The sequence below is a fragment of the Amblyraja radiata genome, chromosome 11 (assembly GCF_010909765.2).
Source record: "Amblyraja radiata isolate CabotCenter1 chromosome 11, sAmbRad1.1.pri, whole genome shotgun sequence".
Lineage (NCBI taxonomy): Eukaryota > Metazoa > Chordata > Chondrichthyes > Rajiformes > Rajidae > Amblyraja > Amblyraja radiata.
In genome coordinates this window covers 24,571,818-24,591,668 of record NC_045966.1, presented here as the reverse complement: position 1 = coordinate 24,591,668, position 19,851 = coordinate 24,571,818, and the positions used below count along the sequence as shown (strand labels likewise).

The 19,851-nt window shown below is 42.9% G+C and overlaps 1 protein-coding gene across 5 annotated transcripts in view; it reads left to right on the top strand.

Moving 5' to 3' along the window:
• Window positions 1-19,851, top strand: part of cplx2 (complexin 2) — a 260,458-nt gene that overhangs the window by 89,368 nt on the left and 151,239 nt on the right. Inside the window, exons 1-2 of one of the 5 annotated variants that reach the window (XM_033029556.1) lie at window positions 10,196-10,440; window positions 12,740-12,854. In XM_033029556.1, coding sequence (XP_032885447.1) covers window positions 12,824-12,854 — 31 coding nt within the window. In that variant the 5' untranslated portion in view covers window positions 10,196-10,440; window positions 12,740-12,823. Of the gene's footprint in view, window positions 1-10,195; window positions 10,441-10,491; window positions 10,675-12,466; window positions 12,619-12,739; window positions 12,855-19,851 lie in introns of those variants that run through there. The other 4 variants (XM_033029558.1, XM_033029555.1, XM_033029559.1 and 1 more) reach the window with 4 other exon arrangements.

Sequence of the window (19,851 nt, the reverse complement as noted above, 5' to 3'; positions counted from 1 at the left end):
TTTCAAGTCAAAAGTGGTGAGAAAACAAAGGAGGGAAAATAGAGTATCTGGGATAATTAGAGACTGGTTGGACAGTCCTACTTGAGGTTCTCTGGAAGTGGTGGAACCACTGTGCAATGTTGTTAGATAATGATGCTGGAGGCATTTAAGGGAAGCTCTCCAGAAGAAATTAAGTCAGTGAATGTTTGAGAAACTATGGTCTAATTTTCAGTCGTGGGACCATGGTCTAAAGGGAAACATGAGAGTCACAGAACTGACATTCAGGCACTGCAAGATAGAGATAATTTACCAAGCAACCACAGAACTCTTGCCAGTAAGGTTTACAACAATGTTGGGGTTGGTCTCCAGAGAGTGGAGTACTGCAACTTCAGAGGGGAAGATTAGAAAGAGTACTGGAGCAGAAAAATTGAGACAGATTGCCGACAGCTTGCAATGAATAGATGTAAAGAGGGAAAAGGACCAGAGGGAACAGTTCAAGTGTATTTTTTAAAATTATTTTGCACTCCTTTAAATGTATGTATTTATTTGAGGGAATTGCAATCTACGTGCATAAATTGAAGCTTATTTTGGAGCATAGTATTTATAAAGGCAGTAATTATGGCTTGGTACACCATTAGGCATTGATTTACACTTGAGCAACTGTGTGTAACTTTTTCAGCATGTTCATAAATCCCTGAATAGTTCATCAGTTCAACTGATTTCCCTCTATACTAAAGAAAGCTAAGTTGTGCAGCCCAATCAGGAGAGCTAAATCACTGAAAACAACTTTGGGAATTCCATGCCTCACGTTACTTCTTTGGAAATCCCAAATATATATATGGTCTAGTTAGTCTCCACGGCAATAGTTTCAATCTTATTGCAAGCAGAAAATCCTGGCATTTGTGCAGCATGGGAATGGATTCTCTTTCTGAGTTCCGGGTACATTCCCTCGTGTAACCAGAATTACACGATTCTGCAAGAAATGTTTAATCTCATATTAAAGCTTTATTACATTTTATAGCTGCTATCTAAATGCAAACTGCTGTTGTCTTATGCATACCAAACTCCTGTTCAGTATTTCTGATGTACATTTTGTCAGAAACTGAATCTTCTCTCAGTGGAGCAGTGTGTCTTATTTTGCTGTGACAGACTTTAGACTAAATGACTGTTGTTTATTAGTTCATAAACTATTCAAGATATAAGATTATATTTATTATTCTCCAGACTGAGGTGATGATTACAAGGGATGTAGAGATCCAGGATATAGGCACCTCTTTCAAAATTCAGTCAATAGCAACAAAAACCATCATCAATTTCTTCTTTCGGGAAGATAACCAATCTGATTTTTTAAATTTTGTTCTTTTGTTGAAATGAAGTCCCATGACTTCACAAAGCTCAAGAGACTGATTCAGGACTAACAGTAATCTAGAATAAGAGAAGCTGATTTAAATGCTGTCAACGCCATAATTTTTCTGTTAATTTATTGCAATGACTCATAAAATGCCAGAACATTTGCAACATTAACACCACAACCATTCATAAACTGCAATATTTTCAATATTTTCATTTCTGATGAAAATATCTGAATTTATAAAGCTTGTGTATATCATCGCTGTTGAGATCAATCTATAAAAATCAAACAAAAAGACATGCACTGTATTACGATTTTTTAATTTATTTGAAACCCAAGATTATTGAGCATGTGGATAAGTAAAGGATACAGTAAGTAAAGGAAAAGGGACCTTTATTTCCCCTCTCTTGTTTAATGCATGTGACTGGAATACACCATATAATTTACATCTACTAACCCTGTCAGTGTGCAGTATGTAAAAGATTTATATCATTTCAGTTTTGTTAAATTCCAGATTTATAAATGGAAAAAATTGAAAGTATGCTCAAAGTGAGGCAACAGGGAACTATCCGGGGAAAGAAATATGTCCAGCTGAGGGCCAAAACACTTTCAGATTTGCTGGCATCAAAGAGGTAATTTGCTCCACGTTTAAACAATTGCAAATTGAAATCGAAGGCTGATTTGTGGTTGCTCTAGTGGGAAGAGAGTTTTAATAAAAGCATATCTAGGAATCTTCCACCCTTAGAATCCTTGCAAATACCTGAGTTGTGTAATGCTTTCAGCTGTATCAAATAAGCATTAGATATTTCAACTGTTGACTTCGGTCAGATAGATGAAGGTATTTTCAGAACAAAATTATATTTCTTCATAGGGAAAACAATATATATAAATTCTCTCAACTATGGCTATAGTTTCTGAAAATGACATATATCCACCTTAGCAAACTTATTAAGTACCTGCCTATGGTTATTACTGAAATTACTGGATAATTTTGTATCCATTATAGATTGTAATAGGAATATGTTTAACATTGATGGTAACATACAACAGAATAAGGGAAAACTGGAAGCAAGCGCCAAATTGTATGATTTTCTTCCTAGCAAAACACAAAGTGCTGGAGGAACTAAGTAGGTCAGGTAGTACCTGTGGAGTTTCTGGTCATGACTCGTCTCAGACCGATTCTCGATTCTGGATTGAGATGCCATCTGTTCATTCCCTCCACAGATGCTGCCTGACCCTTTGAGTTCTTCCTGTATTTTGTGTTTTGCTCAACATTGAAATATTTGCAGTTTCTTGTGCCTGCTGACTATATTCATAAATGTGTGAAGGATTTCAAATTTAAATAGTTTTGGATATGGTCATTCCTAAGATTGGGCATATGTTTCAATGGGAAGTTACTTTATTTTTTAATTTACAAGAAAATCTAGAACTTTTTAAAAATATCACCATTCAGTATATATATACACATACATCTACAATAATGGCAGGTGAGAAATGTTGGGGATTTACAGCTTTGGCAGCCTGAACAAAGAAATGTTTGTAATTTCCCTGGTCTAATTGAAGCATGGTAAAGACAGGTAGCTTTTCACCATCTTGACAGAGTAAAGCCTTCTTTTCATCCTTGCGTGTTTTGGTTTGTGAACACACAAACAATGACAGAGAGAAAAAAGACCCTCTGTCCCACAAAGCTTATCCCATACAAATGCAATGCTCACCCAAAAAAAACATGATCGATGAACACAGACAAGGGAACATTTTGATAGGCAGATGGTTGGTCAAAGACCAGAGACACAAAAACAGAGGGAATGAAACAGAAGGATTGAGAGTTGTGAATTGTGAAGGATAAAGAGTTGTGAATTGTGAAGCCTTACAATTGTGTGTGGCATCACACTAGCAATGGAGGAGGCACAGAAAAGAAAGGTCAGTATGGGCATGGCAAGGGGTGTTAAATTGGTTATCAACTTAAAGATCCAGTAGGTCTTGGCGGACTGAGCACAAGTGTTCGGCAAAATAGTCTCTAAGTCTACCTCTGGTCTCGTCGATGTACAGGAGGCCACATTGGGAACACCAGATGCAATAGATGAGGCCAGAGACAGTGCACATGAACCTCTGTCTCACTTGGAAGGACTGTTAGGGTTCCTGGATGGAGGCAAGGGAGGAGGTATAGGGACATGTGTTACATCTCTTGCAGTTGCAGAGGAAAGTACCTGGCAACAGGATGGTTTGGGTAGGAAGGGATAAGCAAACCAAGTATTTGCGAAGGGAGCGGTTTCTGCAGAAGGAGGCGGAGATGAGAAGATGTGACTCGTGGTGGGATCACGTTCGAGCTGATGGAAATGGCAGAGGATGATATTGGATACAGAGGCTGATGGGGTGAAAGGTGAGGACCAAGGGAACTCTATCCTTGTTCCATCTGAGGGGAGGGGTGGGGCAAGAGCATAACCATGGGATACAGAAGAGACATGGTTGAGGGATCCATCTATGACAGCAGAGGGGAAAATCATATTTACTGAAAAAAGAGGAATCTTGGATGTCCTAGAATGGAAAGCCTCATCTTGGGAGCAGATGCGTCACGACAGAGGATTGAGAGTAGGCAATAGTGTTTTTACAAGAAGCAGTGTGGGAGAAAATGCAGTTCAGATCACTGTGGGTGTATAGGTTTTGTAGATGTCAGTCAATAGTCAGTCTACTGTGATGGAGACAGAGAAATCAAAAAAGGGGAGACAGGGTGTCAGAGGTAGTCCAGGTGAATATGAGGGTAGGTTGGAAATTAGTGGTAAAATGAATGAAATCAACAAGTTCTTCACAGCTGCATGAGGTAGCCCCAATGAAGTCATTGATGTAGTGAAGAAAGAGTTGGGGGATGGTGCCCGCGTACACCTGGAACAAGGACTGTTCAACGTAACTGACAAAAAGGCATGCATAGCTGGTGCCCATGCGAGTGCCCTTGGCTACACCTAGAGGTAATTTACCAACCTTTACCAACTTTTATAGAAACATAGAAACATAGAAAATAGGTGCAGAGTAGGCCATTCGGCCATTCAATATGATCATGGCTGATCATCCAACTCAGTATCCTGTACTTGCTTTCTCTCCATACCCCCTGATCCCTTTAGCCACAAGGGCCACATCTAACTCCCTCTTAAATATAGCCAATGAACTGGCCTCAACTACATTCTGTGGCAGAGAATTCCAGAGATTCACCACTCTGTGTAAAAAATGTTTTTCTCATCTCCGTCCTAAAAGATTTCCTCTTTATCCTTAAACTGTGACCCCTTGTTCTGGACTTCCCCAACATCGGGAACAATCTTCCTGCATCTGGCTTGTCCAACCCCTTATGAATTTTGTAAGTTTCTATAAGAACGCCCCTCAATCTTCTAAATTCTAGCGAGTACAAACCGTGTGTATCCAGTCTTTCTTCATATGAAAGTCCTGACATCCCAGGAATCAGTCTGGTGAACCTTCTCTGTACCCCCTCTATGGCAAGAATGTCCTTCCTCAGATTAGGAGACCAAAACTGTATGCAATACTCCAGGTGTGGTCTCACCAAGACCCTGTACAACTGCAGTAGAACATCCCTGCTCCTATACTCAAATCCTTTTGCAATGAATGCTAACATACCATTTGCTTTCTTCACTGCCTGCTGCACCTGCATGCCTACTTTCAATGACTGGTTTACCATGACACCCAGGTCTCGTTGCATCTCCCCTTTTCCTAATCGGCCACCATTCAGGTAATAGTCTACTTTCCTGTTTTTGCCACCAAAGTGGATAACCTCACATTTATCCACATTTTAGCACTTATACTCCTGCATCTTAAAGTTTGAGCATGATTCATCTAAAATTGCGATGTTATAAAAGCTGCTATTAAATGTTACTTCAAAAATACGCCATGTGGACATAATTATGTTTTTAAAATTCAACATTAGATGCCTTTTGGAAAGTTAATGCTATTGCTAACAATATGCTATGCTTACTGGTTCAATGGTTTGTCAGTAGTAATTGTATCAACTCCATTTGGCATTACACTAGTGAATGCAGCTGTTGCAACTAAACTATCTCTAAGTGGCGGCCATTGTGTTCTCAGATGATTTTTGCAATCACAGTATGGAATGATTGAAGATGCTTCAAGCAAAACAATGTCTTCTCCCTTCACTTCAAATTGCTCAATTTCCAAAAATGTATGTAGCTTGTAGTGATCTGGACTGCAGTTTTTTTTGTGAGTTAGTATATTGGCACTGACTTGACTAAACTGCAGGGCAACTGGCAGCATTACGCTATTTTAGTCACTCTCTCAACATTGTCACTTGGAGAATTGTTTGTTGTTCTAAATGTACTCCACAATGATGAACCAATATCCACCCACACAGAGTTCAAGTGAAGTGGGAGTAAAGCACGTATTCTGCTGAAGGAGGCTGCTTGAAGTAATTCACGTGGATACCAGGTCCTCCCATAGGGAGGGTAAAGATAAGTCTACAACGCGGAGGAAACAGCTTTTTAACAGGGCTCTGTGGAAAACGAACTGATTGATGAGTAACATCGTATTCATAAACCCCACAGATTTCAACGTTGCTTTCAGAACTTTTATTGTAGGCACTCCAATCAGTCTGTGGACTGACTGCACCTGGTGAAAAATCAACATTACCGGTCCATAATTAATTGCTTTTTAAATGACCAGTCAAGGATAGAGCTCGCTGTTCAGCATTGAGAACTGCCATTAATATACCATACTTGATAACAATTACTATCCAATGCATTTCAGTTCAGTTGGTGTAAATTTATCAAGAGAACGTTGTCTTGTAGTTGACTCAATTCATGCTCCTTGTTTACATTTTTATTTATTTAATGTAAGGTTTACATTTTATTTATTTATTCAACAAACACAACATGTTTTGTTGTAAATTAATTTGACGTCCTTCAAGTAATTCGGATGATAGTTTGGGATGCAAGTGTAGCGATCCCTGTGGGTTAAAGCCTTTTTTTAAAACAAAAATAAATGTACTCAATTATTGCAATAATATATACAATACAAAACAATACCAACCAAACCCACCACCATAATACAAAATCACCCAATTATCTAAGCAAATGTTGCACTCTTAAACAACCAAAAGGCAGACAAAAAATGCTGGAGAAACTCAGCGGGTGAGGCAGCATCTATGGAGTGACGTTTATGGTCGAGAAATGTCACCTATTCCTTCCTTTCTTTTTCCCGCACCCCCCCCCCCCCCCCCCCCCCCCCAACATCGGTCTGAGGAAGGGCCTCGACCCGAAATGTTGTCGATTCCTTCTCTCCATAACTGCTGCCTCACCTGCTGTGTTTCTCCAGCATTTTTTATCTACCTTCGATTTTTCCAGCATCTGCAGTTCTTTCTTAAACAACTCTTAAACAACTATATCACCATCCTTATTAAGGATGTATTCCTCCTCCCGTGGTGCTCAGCGCTCCCAGAAATCCCCAGGGCACCCGTGGACAGCATGTAGTCACTATCAAATACCACTCTGGCATTGACGTAACCACAAAAAAGGAGTAGGCAGCCGGTTCGGGCAGAGCCCACTTCCGCCTGGCGCCGTGACTCGCGGATGGCCAGCTTGGCCAGGCCTAGAAGCAACCCAACCAGGACAAATTCAGCCTTACCCTATCCCCTGCGCACAGGGTGTCCAAAGATGAGGATGGGTTAAAGCCTTTGGGTGATTATTCCAGTGTTGGCAACACTACAAATACTGGCATATCTGGACGAACAAAATTCATAATTTGTAATTGGACAACCAACTAATGATGCATAACCTAATGTATAACCTAAGTATCACCTTAAGGAAATAAATTAAAAAATATATATTCGAGCTTTATTTTGCATTTTTATTAGTATACCTCACCTGCACACACAGAATAAAATAGTCCATCTTTTGCTCTTTGGAAATTGAAAGTAGTTGCAATTAGAAAGTAGAAAGTATATTTGCAGGAGAATAACGTCCCAACTGTGTGGGGAAAAATGGCACAGGAATACAATGATCAAGACTGTTTCTGGTTCAGTTAGAATTTTTAGTCCCAACATCAGCAGGTTGTTTCTTTGGCCCAAAAGGACACAAACTGTTCGAGTAACTCAGTGGGTCAGGCAGGATATCTGGGGAATGTTACCTATCTATACATGAGAAACATCACCAATTCATGTTCTCCTCCAATGCTGCCTGGCCCACACAGTTACTTGCACACTTTGTGTCCTTTTGTGTAAACCAACATCTGCAGTTCCTGCTGATTGTGCTGCCAGAGGCGATGCCATTATGTCCCTACGTAGTTCTCCTTATCCATTAAGTTTGCGTTTGAGTGGGTTGATATTGATTATGTTTGTGATTCATTATTTTATTGTCATGACATTGCCTGGCCCACAGAGTTACTTGCACATTATGTGTCCTTTTATGTAAACCAATATCTGCAGTTCCTTCTTTCTACATTCTGTTTCTTTGACCTCATAGAAGATTAAACCAGTTCAGACGCCGAACAGAGTGTGTTGGGAGAAAAATCCACCTGAAAATCCAAGCTTTCCACATATTGAGAAGTCATTTCATATGGGAATATTTTTATGAATGAGATTGTGCTGCCAGAAGCGATGCCATTATGTCCTTACGTAGTTTTCCTTATGCATTGTTTGCGTTTGATGGTTGACATTGATTATGTCTGTGGTTCATTATTTTATTGTCATGACCTTGCGGTTGAATGTGGCAAGTGTATTGCAATATAGGTAGTGCCACCCCTGTCAAATCCAATTTATCTTGTCAATGTAGGAACATCACCAAGATAGGTGCAATGGTGGGTAAAAGTATCATGAGCGAATCAAGAAGCCACCGATGCTAAGCTTCAGTGCTAAGAGGAGCTTAATATCAAGCCATTTGCCTTCACGCATTATATTGTTGGATAAATGCATTATGGTGGAGTACAGTAGTTCTTTCTTGGTCTTGCCATCCAGTCTATGAAAAATTATTCTAATCTTCAATACTTTGAAAGGGGAAAAATGATGGAAACTTTGTGAACAGCGGCATCAAAGGAGGAGGCTTCAGTTACACACACCTTCCCTTTCACTACTGAGAAATAGAGGCGAGAAGCTTTTTCTTGAAACAGATACGATAGCAGAGGGACAACAGGAGCCGAATGCCTCAGAGAGTCTGTAGAAGGTTCCGGACCCGAAACATTGTGTGTCTATTCCCCGCCGCAGATGCTGCCTGGTCTGCTTTGTAGTCTGTAATTTGCCTCATGAAGGGTTGAGATTCAAGATATGGGTTGAAGATGCGTCTCGACCCGAAACACCACCTATTCCCTTTCTCCAGAGATGTTGCCTGGCCAGCTGAGTTGCACCAGCACTTTGTGTCCATCTTCGGTGTAAAGCAGCTTCTGCAGTTCCTTCCTACACATTCAGGACAGGGTTGTTTGGCAAATGTTTTAGGCCTTGACACCACGAAGAATTAAGAAGACTGGATCAATAAAATAAAAGCCACAATAGGAGGAGATTGAGAATGGCTTCAGAGTGTTAGTGAGAAAGCTGTAAGGCAATACCCAAGACCAAGGGTGGCATGGTGATGCAGCGGGAGGAGTTGCTGCCTAAAGGGCCCGTCCCACGAGCATGCGACTGCATGCGTCAAGCGCGACCTAACGTGGTCGCTTGAGCCGTACGGCCTCGCGGGGCCGGTCCCACTTCGATCGCCGGAGCCGTATGGAGTTGTGCGCAGCTGGTCCCGACATCGCGCGGGGCTCCGAAAAACGGACAAAATTCCGCGTGGCAACGGCCTGTCGGCCCGCAGCTGCATTAAGACCTCGACGGACGTGCGCAGCTTTCACTCGAACTTCACGTCAACTCGTACGGGATCACTCGACCTCCACGCGGCACCTTCTTCCGGTTTGGTTGCGCTCGCCGAATGCAGTCGCATGCTCGTGGGACAGGCCCTGTACGGGATCACTCGACCTCCGCGCGGCCCCCGCTTCCAGTTTGGTTGTGCTTGCCGCATGCAGTCGCATGCTCGTGGGACAGGCCCTGTACGGGATCACTCGACCTCCGCGCGGCCCCCGCTTCTGGTTTGGTCGCGCTTGCCGCATGCAGTCGCATGCTCGTGGTACAGGCCCTTTACACTGCCAGGGACCCGGGTTCAATCCTGACTACGGGTGTTGCCTGTACAGTTCGTACGTTCTCCCCGTGACGTGCGTGGGTTTTCTCCGGGAGCTATGGTTTCCTGCCATATTCCAAAGACGTAGGTTAATTGCCACGTTAAAACTGTAAATTGGGTCCTGATGTGTGCAGGATAGTGTTGTGTGCGGGGATCGTCGCGGACTCAGTGGGCCGAAGGGCCTGTTGCCGAGCTGTATCTCCAAACGGATGGAAAGTGTTGGAAAGATAAAAGGGCAATAATTGCCACCAGTTTCCGACCTGCAACAATGTGCAGAAACACGGTCAGGAAACTAATCATTATTGCTGCCATGATGGGTTTCGGACATGAAGCGTTTCGGGCGCCCACTTGAATGTGGCGCCCATTGGATTGTCAGGGAGGTTGCTGGCTCACTGCGCCCACAACTGGACGGAAATCACACCTATTAACACATAAAGGGAAACGGAGGATGCGCCGAGCAAGTAAACATAGAGACAAAAAAAATCTGGAGTAACTCAGCGGGACAGGCAGCATCTCCAGAGCCCCGCTGAGTTACTCCAGCTTGTTGTGTCTATCTTCGGTTTAAACCAGCATCTGCAGTTCCTTCTTACACAAGTAAACATAGAGAGCGGCTCCCGAGGGGGCCACATGCTGGCATGACGGAACCGTTGTCCAATGAATGCAAAGAAAATAAAGTGAGAGATCAGTCCATCCCAATCTGTGTCGTCTGCGACCAATTTGTTTTACTTTGTCGATTTAGGGGATGTAATAATGTCATTATGGTTAACCAGCAGTAACCTAGCTAAAACATGATGCTTATTAAGACTGCGATGGAGGTGAATGGGAATATACGCTCCGCATAAATTACTATTGATCAGGAGTGCAAGTTATAGTGAAGTTGCTTGCTTCAAAATACCGGCAAAGCCAAAACTGGCAGCGGCTCCGTCCTCTATATACTGTGAGCTGAAACTGTGGGCGGTAAGTGTTGGGAACATAGTTTTCTTGCATGGATTCCCCGTGGAGTCCGGGTCGTTTCGTTCAGCAGTGATCAGTATTCAGGACTCTCCGCCCGCGGGCGTTGTATCAGTCGGAGTAGAAATCGCGACCGAAACGCGGTACAGGTGACTCGTACGGGAGACAGTCGCAGAAACGCATATTACATTCGGACCTTGTGAGATCCAGGTCGCAAACATCACATCGACCAATTCGCAAGTAAGACTGATCAGAATGTTCCGCCCGGAGTTGCTGGTGATTTTCCGCCCACTGTCAAGTTAGCGCGGAAATATTTGACAAGCTCCCTGTCTTTCAGCGCGTCGTAAAAGGCGCACGGCAACTTGGGTGAATATTATTGCTGTGTAGCGGGTGGGGAAATGCCAAGCCAACATTCCTGTTTTATTTAAGGATTTGGGATTTTGAATGCCTGTAATGCCCCTGTCCCACTTAAGAAACCTGAACGGAAACCTCTGGAGACTTTGCGCCCCACCCAAGGTTTCCGTGCGGTTCCCGGAGGTTGCAGGTGGTTGCCGGAGGTTGCAGGTGGTTGCCGGAGGTTGCAGGTAGTGGAGGCAAATGGGGAGACTGACAAAAACCTCCGGGAACCGCACGGTGACCTTGGGTGGGGCGCAAAGTCTCCAGAGGTTTCCGTTCAGGTTTCCTAAGTGGGACAGGGGCATAACTTTGCCAATGGTATGAATGAATGCAACACACTTCATGCAGAATGCTTTTAGGGGTCATACTCCCGCGTAAATCAGTTGTACATCGTTTTGGTCAAGATTCGTCATCCACGTAGAGATGCTGCGTAGATTTTGGTATTACTTTTTTGCGGAAAACGAGACGAGCGAGCACTCTTGACAAATAGCAGAAGCTGTGTGCTTCAAGATTAATTGATTGCTTATCGTCCCCGGTTGCAGGTTGACATTGAAAAGGATCTCTCGGTAGAGTTTTCATTTACTAATGACAATAAAATCTTCAGTGTATAATTATGCCAAACTCTTCTAATCCAGTAGAGACGGCGCTGGCTGGTTTACTGTATGCAGTTCTTTCCAGATCCCCAGGGCTACGGGCATGTGCCCGGGGCGCCAGGCTTGGGAGGGGCTGGCCCAACGTGTACGTTTGTGGAGTTTTAACGACAACTGCATCGCGTTTGGTGTTTGTAGAATTACAATGATAGTGTAAATCAATAACTTAATGGGAAGGGAAATTATCTTCACACTTATGAGAGTTTAAGGGGAAAAAAGGACATAATTACTTGCCCGGGGTTCCAGACGGTGATTGTAAGCGATTGTGCAAAGTGCCCTCCCAGTTTGCACAAACGATGCTGCGGGACGCACTGTAGGCAGTCTGTCAAACTCGCAGAGGAAGGCGAATTACTAGCGTCCTTCTGGCACCTGTCACTATCACGACTGAGACTGGAGTTGATCAAAGCCCATGCGTGTACGGTTGCTGTCTGGCCCGTTATTTGGATTTATAATTTCCTTTGAAGCCTAATTGTTCGCATCTTCACGTTTAATTCCAAAACTCTCAAAGGGGGCAAATGGAATATTTTAATGGAGACCCAGGTGAAACTAAATTGGCCACTATACTCTGCATGCTAGTTTTCTGCAGAGAGGTGAGACTGCCTGACTCCTCTAGTTTGCCTGGTGTATCGCCAGGTCATCAATTCAATACGAATCAACAATTGTCCGATCGGCTAGAAACTCCGCAACGCATTTGTCAATCGCCTGAATGTAATAATGCATTCATTTAAATCCACATTTCACCCTTTACAAATCGCGTACGAAGCAACCGAGCCCCACCCGACCTGTAAGAGCAATTCAGTGTAGCTAACATCAAGTGTCCGTATCAACAAGTGAATCGGGAAGATTCGCCATAGTCTTCAAAAGGACACCTGAGAGCAAGCTGTGGAAGCGTGGCTATTGATGTGGCAATAGTATGCGCACTAGTCTGTAAAATTGAACGCTGAGCGAACTAACTGCATGAAACACCTCCACCACTAGAGAGAGTCGTGTTGCCGACAGAACACATCTTCCTACAGCGCCCGTAACTTACAGACACGCCTTTAGTTATTGTACATCCAAAAAAATAAATGAAAAAGGAGTCGGCGTCCGTAGATCCCATTTCGCAGCGACTGAGACAACGGTACACACGTCCCCTAACATATGGGTTTATGAGCTCTAGACTACTGCTATAAGTGTTCGGGGCCGTAAACCGAACTCTCTCCCATCGAAGCGTGAGCGAAGATCACAGTAATCTATTTCTCCTCATATCTTGTTTCCAGGTCCGACGACGTTCTGAAGCGATTCCAAGACAAATCTGAATGAAATCTTCTTGAATAAGAAGTGAAGAGAATTAGTTGAGCATCATGGATTTCGTTATGAAGCAAGCGCTGGGCGGTGAGTACAGTAAAGCCAGTCGTTATTGCTTGGACAAGTGTTGATGCCGCTATCAAACACGAAAGAATAAATAATTCTGGGACCGCTCTATCGTGATTTTGCACTGGCGACTGCTGTCCCGTGTTTAGCGCGCACAATATCGACGATTCGCTTCGGTTCACGTTCTTAACACAACTCGGGGATTCATTGGAAAAAATAAAAGCGCTAAGTCTGGTCTGCACGTGAGCTCCCTGCAAGATATGTTGTTTGCTCAAGGTCACACCGTACGCAGAAAATCGACGGAAAGGTTGGGAGATCAAGGAGCCGGGGTGCTAAGGGATTAGTGTCTATAATAAGCGTCCATGTCCCGAGAGGCGTTCCGACTGGCACAGCCATAATGATGTTAATAAATCCGGTGTATTCCCTTAAAGCGACAGTGCACTTTATCATTTACCGTGTTGCTTCCTTCCTGGAAACAAAACCGGTTGCACACAGACAATCTAACCAGAATCTTTGTCGAAGTTTAACATCAGATACTTTCAACATTAACCAAGCAAAAGCAAGTACTTGCACTGCTCACCAGTTGACTTCCTTGCAATGCAAATTCCGGCTTTTGGATGTATGTTGGGAAGCGGTTTACACATTTGCTGGAAGGGGCATCTTGATTGTACGTGCTTTTGATGGTGGAATGTAGTTGCATTTTACGATGGAGTTTAAAATCAGAAACTCCCCAGAGAATAAGCCATCTCTATTGAGTCATTTGCCTGTATACATGTAGGTGACATATTGAAGCAGGCAGATCTGCGACGTTTGATGCTGATGATGATTCATTAATAATTGCGAATATTCAGACACTTGACACTCTCTTATAGAGTTTTAAACATTTTGTTCAACGGGCAGCTGCACCGATAATTGAGTTCGCGGCGCAAGGTTCAATGTTAATGCAAGGTCAGGGAGTCAAAGAACAATATTCGGTATTTTGCTTATACGCTGAGTCGGCTCTGATTATTTTACCTGTTTATTTAATTTTTGTTCCAGCTTCACTCAGAACGTCAAGTTCTCGCCATTTCGAACCCCCATCCCACACCCCCAAGGGAACGCGCAAAAGTCACTTAATTAATAGGAGGTAGACAAATAGTAGACAATAGGAGGTTTTCCAGCATCTGCAGTTCCTTCTTAAACATCACTTAATTAGGTGTTTAGCCATTTCCTCAGTGCGGGCTGCCATTCCGCAATACAGCGATTGGAGGAACCAATATAATTTGTACTGAGAACGGAGCATGGGGGGGGGGGGGGGGATGAAAACATAACCCAAAGCGACCACTTTTCTGAATTAAACCATAATTCGAAAGAAAATACAGTATTATGCACTAAACAACTGTTCCACTGATTTAGTAACATGCTTAAAAAATATTAGCAATTTTTACCATGTTACTAAGTTTACGCTTATACACGTATTGAACATGACAATCAAAGCACATCCAACCTAGTTGTTTTTGATAGCAGGTTGTGAAAGGTTCTACGAAAAATATTAATTTTCCAATTTTTTGTTGGTTTCACTACCCTAGTGAACGTCACAGATGCAGTAACTTTGCAACAGTTGTTTTATATTCATAAAAGTTGCATTGATTCCAGTTGTTTTATTCAAATAAAGGTTTAAATATCAACTTGAAAGCAGATAAATATATTATACTCTCAGACACTGTTGCATCTTTAGCAATCAAGTGAACTATATAACCATAGTGTGGAAACATGATGCACTGCCAGATTATGTACAGATATGCAATGCTGCTAAATTAAAAGAGGCTGATAGGTGATGTGATTGTTGTTTTCAGGGTTCTATAGAGACAAGGTAACTTGGATTTTCTGCTGGAATAGTATCTGAGAGCATGACCTGCATTTGAAGTACAGTGGTTTCAAAGAGCATCTGCCAAAACCAATATTTCACCAAGTGAACGACCACGCTGTGGAAAACGATCCCTTGGGAGTCATGGAGTCAGAGTAATACAGTGTGGAAATAGGCCCTTCAGTCCAACTTGCCCACAATGGCCAACAGTTTCCCAGTTGCCTGCGCTTGTCCCACTTGCCTGCGCTTGGTTGATATCCCTCCAAACCTGTCCTATCCATGCACCTGTCTAACTGTCTCTTAAATTATGGGATAGTCCCAGACTCAACTACCTCCTCTGGCAGCTTGTTCCATACACCCTCCACCCTTTGTGTGAAAAAGTTACTCCTCAGATTCCTATTAAATCTTTTCCCCTTCATCTTGAACCTATATCCTCTGGTCTTCGATTCCCCTACTCTGTGCAGAAGACCCTGTGCATCTACCCGATCTATTCCCCTCATGATTGTGTACACCTCTATAAGACCCCCATCGTTCTCCTGCACTCCATGGAAAGGAGACCTCTCCCCATAGCTCATACCCTCTAATCCTCGCAACTGGAGGGACAGTTAATAGTGATCATTCAAATGCAAAATGGATAATTTATTTTAGAAAAAATAACTTTTTGGGTTAAAATGTATGAACAATTGAGTCATACAATGAGTGTATATAAAAGGTATGATTGAAAGGAACGTCTTTCACAGACAAAATTAGACTTATCCTTCACAAAGCCTCCCCCATTTCACATCTGACAGATGCATAAATGGCTATCACCATTGTTTAGTTTAAATCTCATATCTTTCCAGTTCTGATCATTTTTTAACAGATATATCAGTTCCCTAACAGAGCCACGTGACACTGTGATGTATTTGGAGAATGCTGTTTTTACAAAGCACAGCACATATACTTTGTCCACAATGTTTGTGCTGAACATGATGCCCAGCTGAACTGATCTCATCTGCCTGCTTTGATCCATATCCTTCCATTCCCTACAAATCCATGTGCCTAACTAAAAGCTTCATAAACACCACCAACGCATCTGTCTTCACCACCACCACTGGCAATGCGTTCCAAGCCCACACCATCCTCTGTGTAAAAAAACTTGACCAGCACATCTCCGTTATATTTTGCTTCTCTCACCTTATAATTATGCCCTCTACCTCTAGTGTTGGACATTTCCACCCTGAGAAAAATATTCTGACTGTCTATCCTATCCATGCCTCTCATCATTTTTTAATCTATCAAGTCTCCGCTCAACCTTCAACGTTCCAGAGAAAACAATTCAAATCTATCCAACCTCTCCCTGTAACCGAAACCCTCAAATCCAGGCAGCATTCTGGTAAAACTCCTCTGCAACCTCTTCAAAGCTTCCACATCTTTCCTGTAATTGAATGACCAGAACTCCATTCAATACTACAAATGTGGCCTAACCAAAGTCCTGTAGAGCTGCATCAAGACTTCCCGACTCTCATATTCAATGTTCCTAGCAATGAGGTCAAGCATACCATATGCCCTCTTTACCCCCTATCTACTTGTGCTGCCACCTTTTGTGAGCTACGAATTTTAACTCCCAAGATCCTGTACTGGCTCGAAGGGCTGAATAGCCTACTCCTGTACCTACTGTCTATTGTCTATTGATCCCTCTGTACACCCATGCTGTTAAGGATCGTGCCATTAATAAAGGGCCTGTCCCACTTACGCGTCATTGGCTCGCAAATTACGCGACCTCGTGGTCGCTTGAGGCAGACGGGCACCGTAAGGCCACGTGGGGCCAGTCCCACATAGAAGCGCGAAGGGGTATGGAGTCGTGCGGGGCCGGTCCCGACATCGCGCGGGGCTCCGAAATTCTTGCAGTGAACGAAATCTTTGCGCGCCAATGGCCTGTCGCGGAACTGATGGCCAAATTGGGACAGGCCCAAGACCCTGGCGAGACGCAACGTCTCATCTTCAACAGCAGCAGAAGCAGGCAAACGATCGCCAAACTCGGCCTGGGGCTCACGGCCATTGCGGTCCGGATCCGCCCCCACTTCTACTCCCAGAGCGGGGCCAAGAAAATTGAAGATAGACACAAAATGCAGAAGTATCTCAGCGGGACCGGCAGCATCTCTGGAGAGAAGCAATGGGTGATGTTTTGGGTCAAGACCCTTCTATTCAGACTGAAGAAGCGTCTCGACACGAAACGTCACACATTGCTTCTCACCAGAGATGCTGCCGGTCCCCCTGAGTTACTCCAGCTTTGTGTCCTTCAGTCGACTGTCTCGGCTCAACGCGACCACGAGGTCGGGTAATTTGCGTGCCAAGGACACGTAAGTGGGACAGGCCCTTAACTGTATACTCTCTCCTTACAAAGTGCAACACCTCACACTTGCTCGGGTTTGTTTAGACAATGTTAGATGTAATTTCAAATTATTTACAGTGCTATTTGATTAGACAATTTCAAACTTTACATAATTTGGACAAACATTGGGTTCAATACTGAAAACAGTTTTTAATGTGCAAGAAAGAACTGCAGATGCAGGTTTAAATCGAAGACACAAAATGCTGGAGTAACTCAGCGGGACAGGCAGCATCTCGCGAGAGAAGGAATGGGTGACATTTCAGGTCGAGCCCTTTCTTCAGACTGATTTTAATAATGTTTATAAACTTCATCAAGCGGTTAATAAAAAACAAAATTATGGAGGCCTGTAAATATCAGAAAAATGGAACTGTATATGGATTTCTTAGAACATCCATCTATTGCCTATAAAAGATAATGGGCACCGTTAACCTTAACTTAGCTTTACCATCTACATAATTTTATCTAAAAGCTTCTTAAGATACATTAATGTAACTGCTTCCACCACCTCTCCTGGCCGTGCATTCCAAGCACCTACCACTCGCCGTGCAAAATCAAAACACATCCCCTTTAAAATTTGCCCCTCTCACTTTAAAACTATGCCATATGCCTTCAACATTATCACCATGACGGTCAGAAAAGGTTTGACTGTCCAAGCTATCTATACTTCTCATGATTTACCATACTTCTATCAGATCTTCCTCCAGACTTTGACGCTCCAGAGAAAACACTCAAAATATGTCCAACGTCTCCATATCAGCAATACCCACTAATCCAGGTAGATCCTGATCTCTGCTCTATCCTCTCTGAAACCTCCACATCCTTCCTGTAATGCAGCCACTAGACCTTCACGCAATACTCTAACTCCAGTATAAGCAAAGTTTATAAAGCTGCAACATGACTTCCCAACTCTTGGTCTCAATGACACAATGCCTTGATCGATTAAATCAAGCATTGCCACTTTCAGGGAGCTTTGGACTTGGACCCAATGTTTAATTCCCAGTTAGCACAGACAAGTATTGATTTTGACAGAATGCTTTCCTGTGTCAATCCTTTGGAAGATTTGAGCATGGAAAGATTTCCAGTTTAAAGTTGCTGCCATAATATTTGTGGTATCTATTGTGAAGGGTTGCAGAATATCCATAGAAAGTGCTGAAAGATTATGCTAAGGAAAGCTTTTGACATATTTTGCAGCACACTATGATGTAAATGTTGCTTCATGAAAGTAGCACAAATTATTCATTTAGCCTGCATGGCAAATGCATAGAATTAGTCAAGCAATGTATGTAAATTATTACATTTTCCATCTTGAGAATGTACTCTATGATCTCTACTCGTTCTGACATCGCTCTTTTGAAGGAAACCTGGTAGATTGGGAGCAGTGTGTTATGAGGAACTGAACTTTACAGAATATTTTGATTATTGTGTATTCATTGGAAACACTTCAGGAAAGATTCAGTAGACTGACCTCTGGGAAGTAGAATTGTTTTATGTGTAAAGATGAACCAGGTTGGGTCTTTGCTCTTTGCAGTTCATCAGAATGAGAAACAATCCTATTGAAAGAGGTAACATTCTGAGGGGGAATTGATGGAGTTTAAGAGCCTTTTGGATAGGCGCATGGAAATGCAGGGAATAGAGGGTTATGGATCATGTGTAGGCAGATGAGATCAGTTCGGCTAGGCATCATGTTCAGCACAAACAGTGTGGGCCGAAGGGCCCATTAATGTGCTGTACTGTTCTATTTTCTAAGATTGAATTCATGTAGACAGCAAGCTTTTCCTCGGGGAGAACCTTAAATTAGAAGGCATTGTCTCATTGTAAGTGGTTGTCCATTAAGTTGAAGATGAAGAATTTTGTTTTTCTCAGAGGATGAATAATGTTTCAAACGAGACACCAGAAATTGACTCATGGATTATATTCAAGGCTGCAAAACTTACTTACTTACTTACTTTTTATTACAGATGCAAGGTCCAGATAAAAGACAAAACATTACATAGAATAAATTGCATACAAAAACACAATAAATGACATATAAAAGCACAGTAAATTACTTGCAAAAGCACAATAAATTACATACAAAAGCACAATACATGGTTTAAGATCAAGAATAAAAAAAATCAGTGTCCGACAATGAGACAACTATACCAATGTCTCCACAGCTGGGATTGGTAGCGTGTAGTGCTATACCTTATGTTTGATCAGGCCAAGATGATTTCATTTTAAGAGTCTTTAATCTGGCAAATATATTTATACATAAGATTTTTTAAGACAGTTTGTAAAGTGTTGACTTCTGCAACCACAAACATTTCACTTGCACTACACCATCTAGGTCTCTTAAGTAATGTTCTCATGGCTTCATCATAAGCTACTTTAAGTCTCTGTAAGATAGACAAAAATGCTGGAGAAATTCAGCGGGTGAGGCATCATCTATGGAGCGAAGGAAATAGGCGACGTTTCGGGTCGAGACCCTTCTTCAGACTGATGTGGGCGTGGGGGGGGTGGGAAGAAGAAAGGAAGAGGCGGTGCCAGTGGGTTGTGGGAGAGCTGGGAAGGGGAGGGGAAAGAGGGAGAAAGCAAGGACTACCTGAAATTGGAGGTCAATGTTCATACCGCTGGGGTGTAAACTACCCAAGCGAAAGATGAGGTGCTGCTCCTCCAATTTATGGTGGGCCTCACAGGCCATGGAGGAGGCCCAGGACAGAAAGGTCAGATTCGGAATGGGAGGGGGAGTTGAAGTGCTGAGCCACCGGGAGATCAGGTTGGTTATTGCGAACCGAGCGGAGGTGTTGGGTGAAGCGATC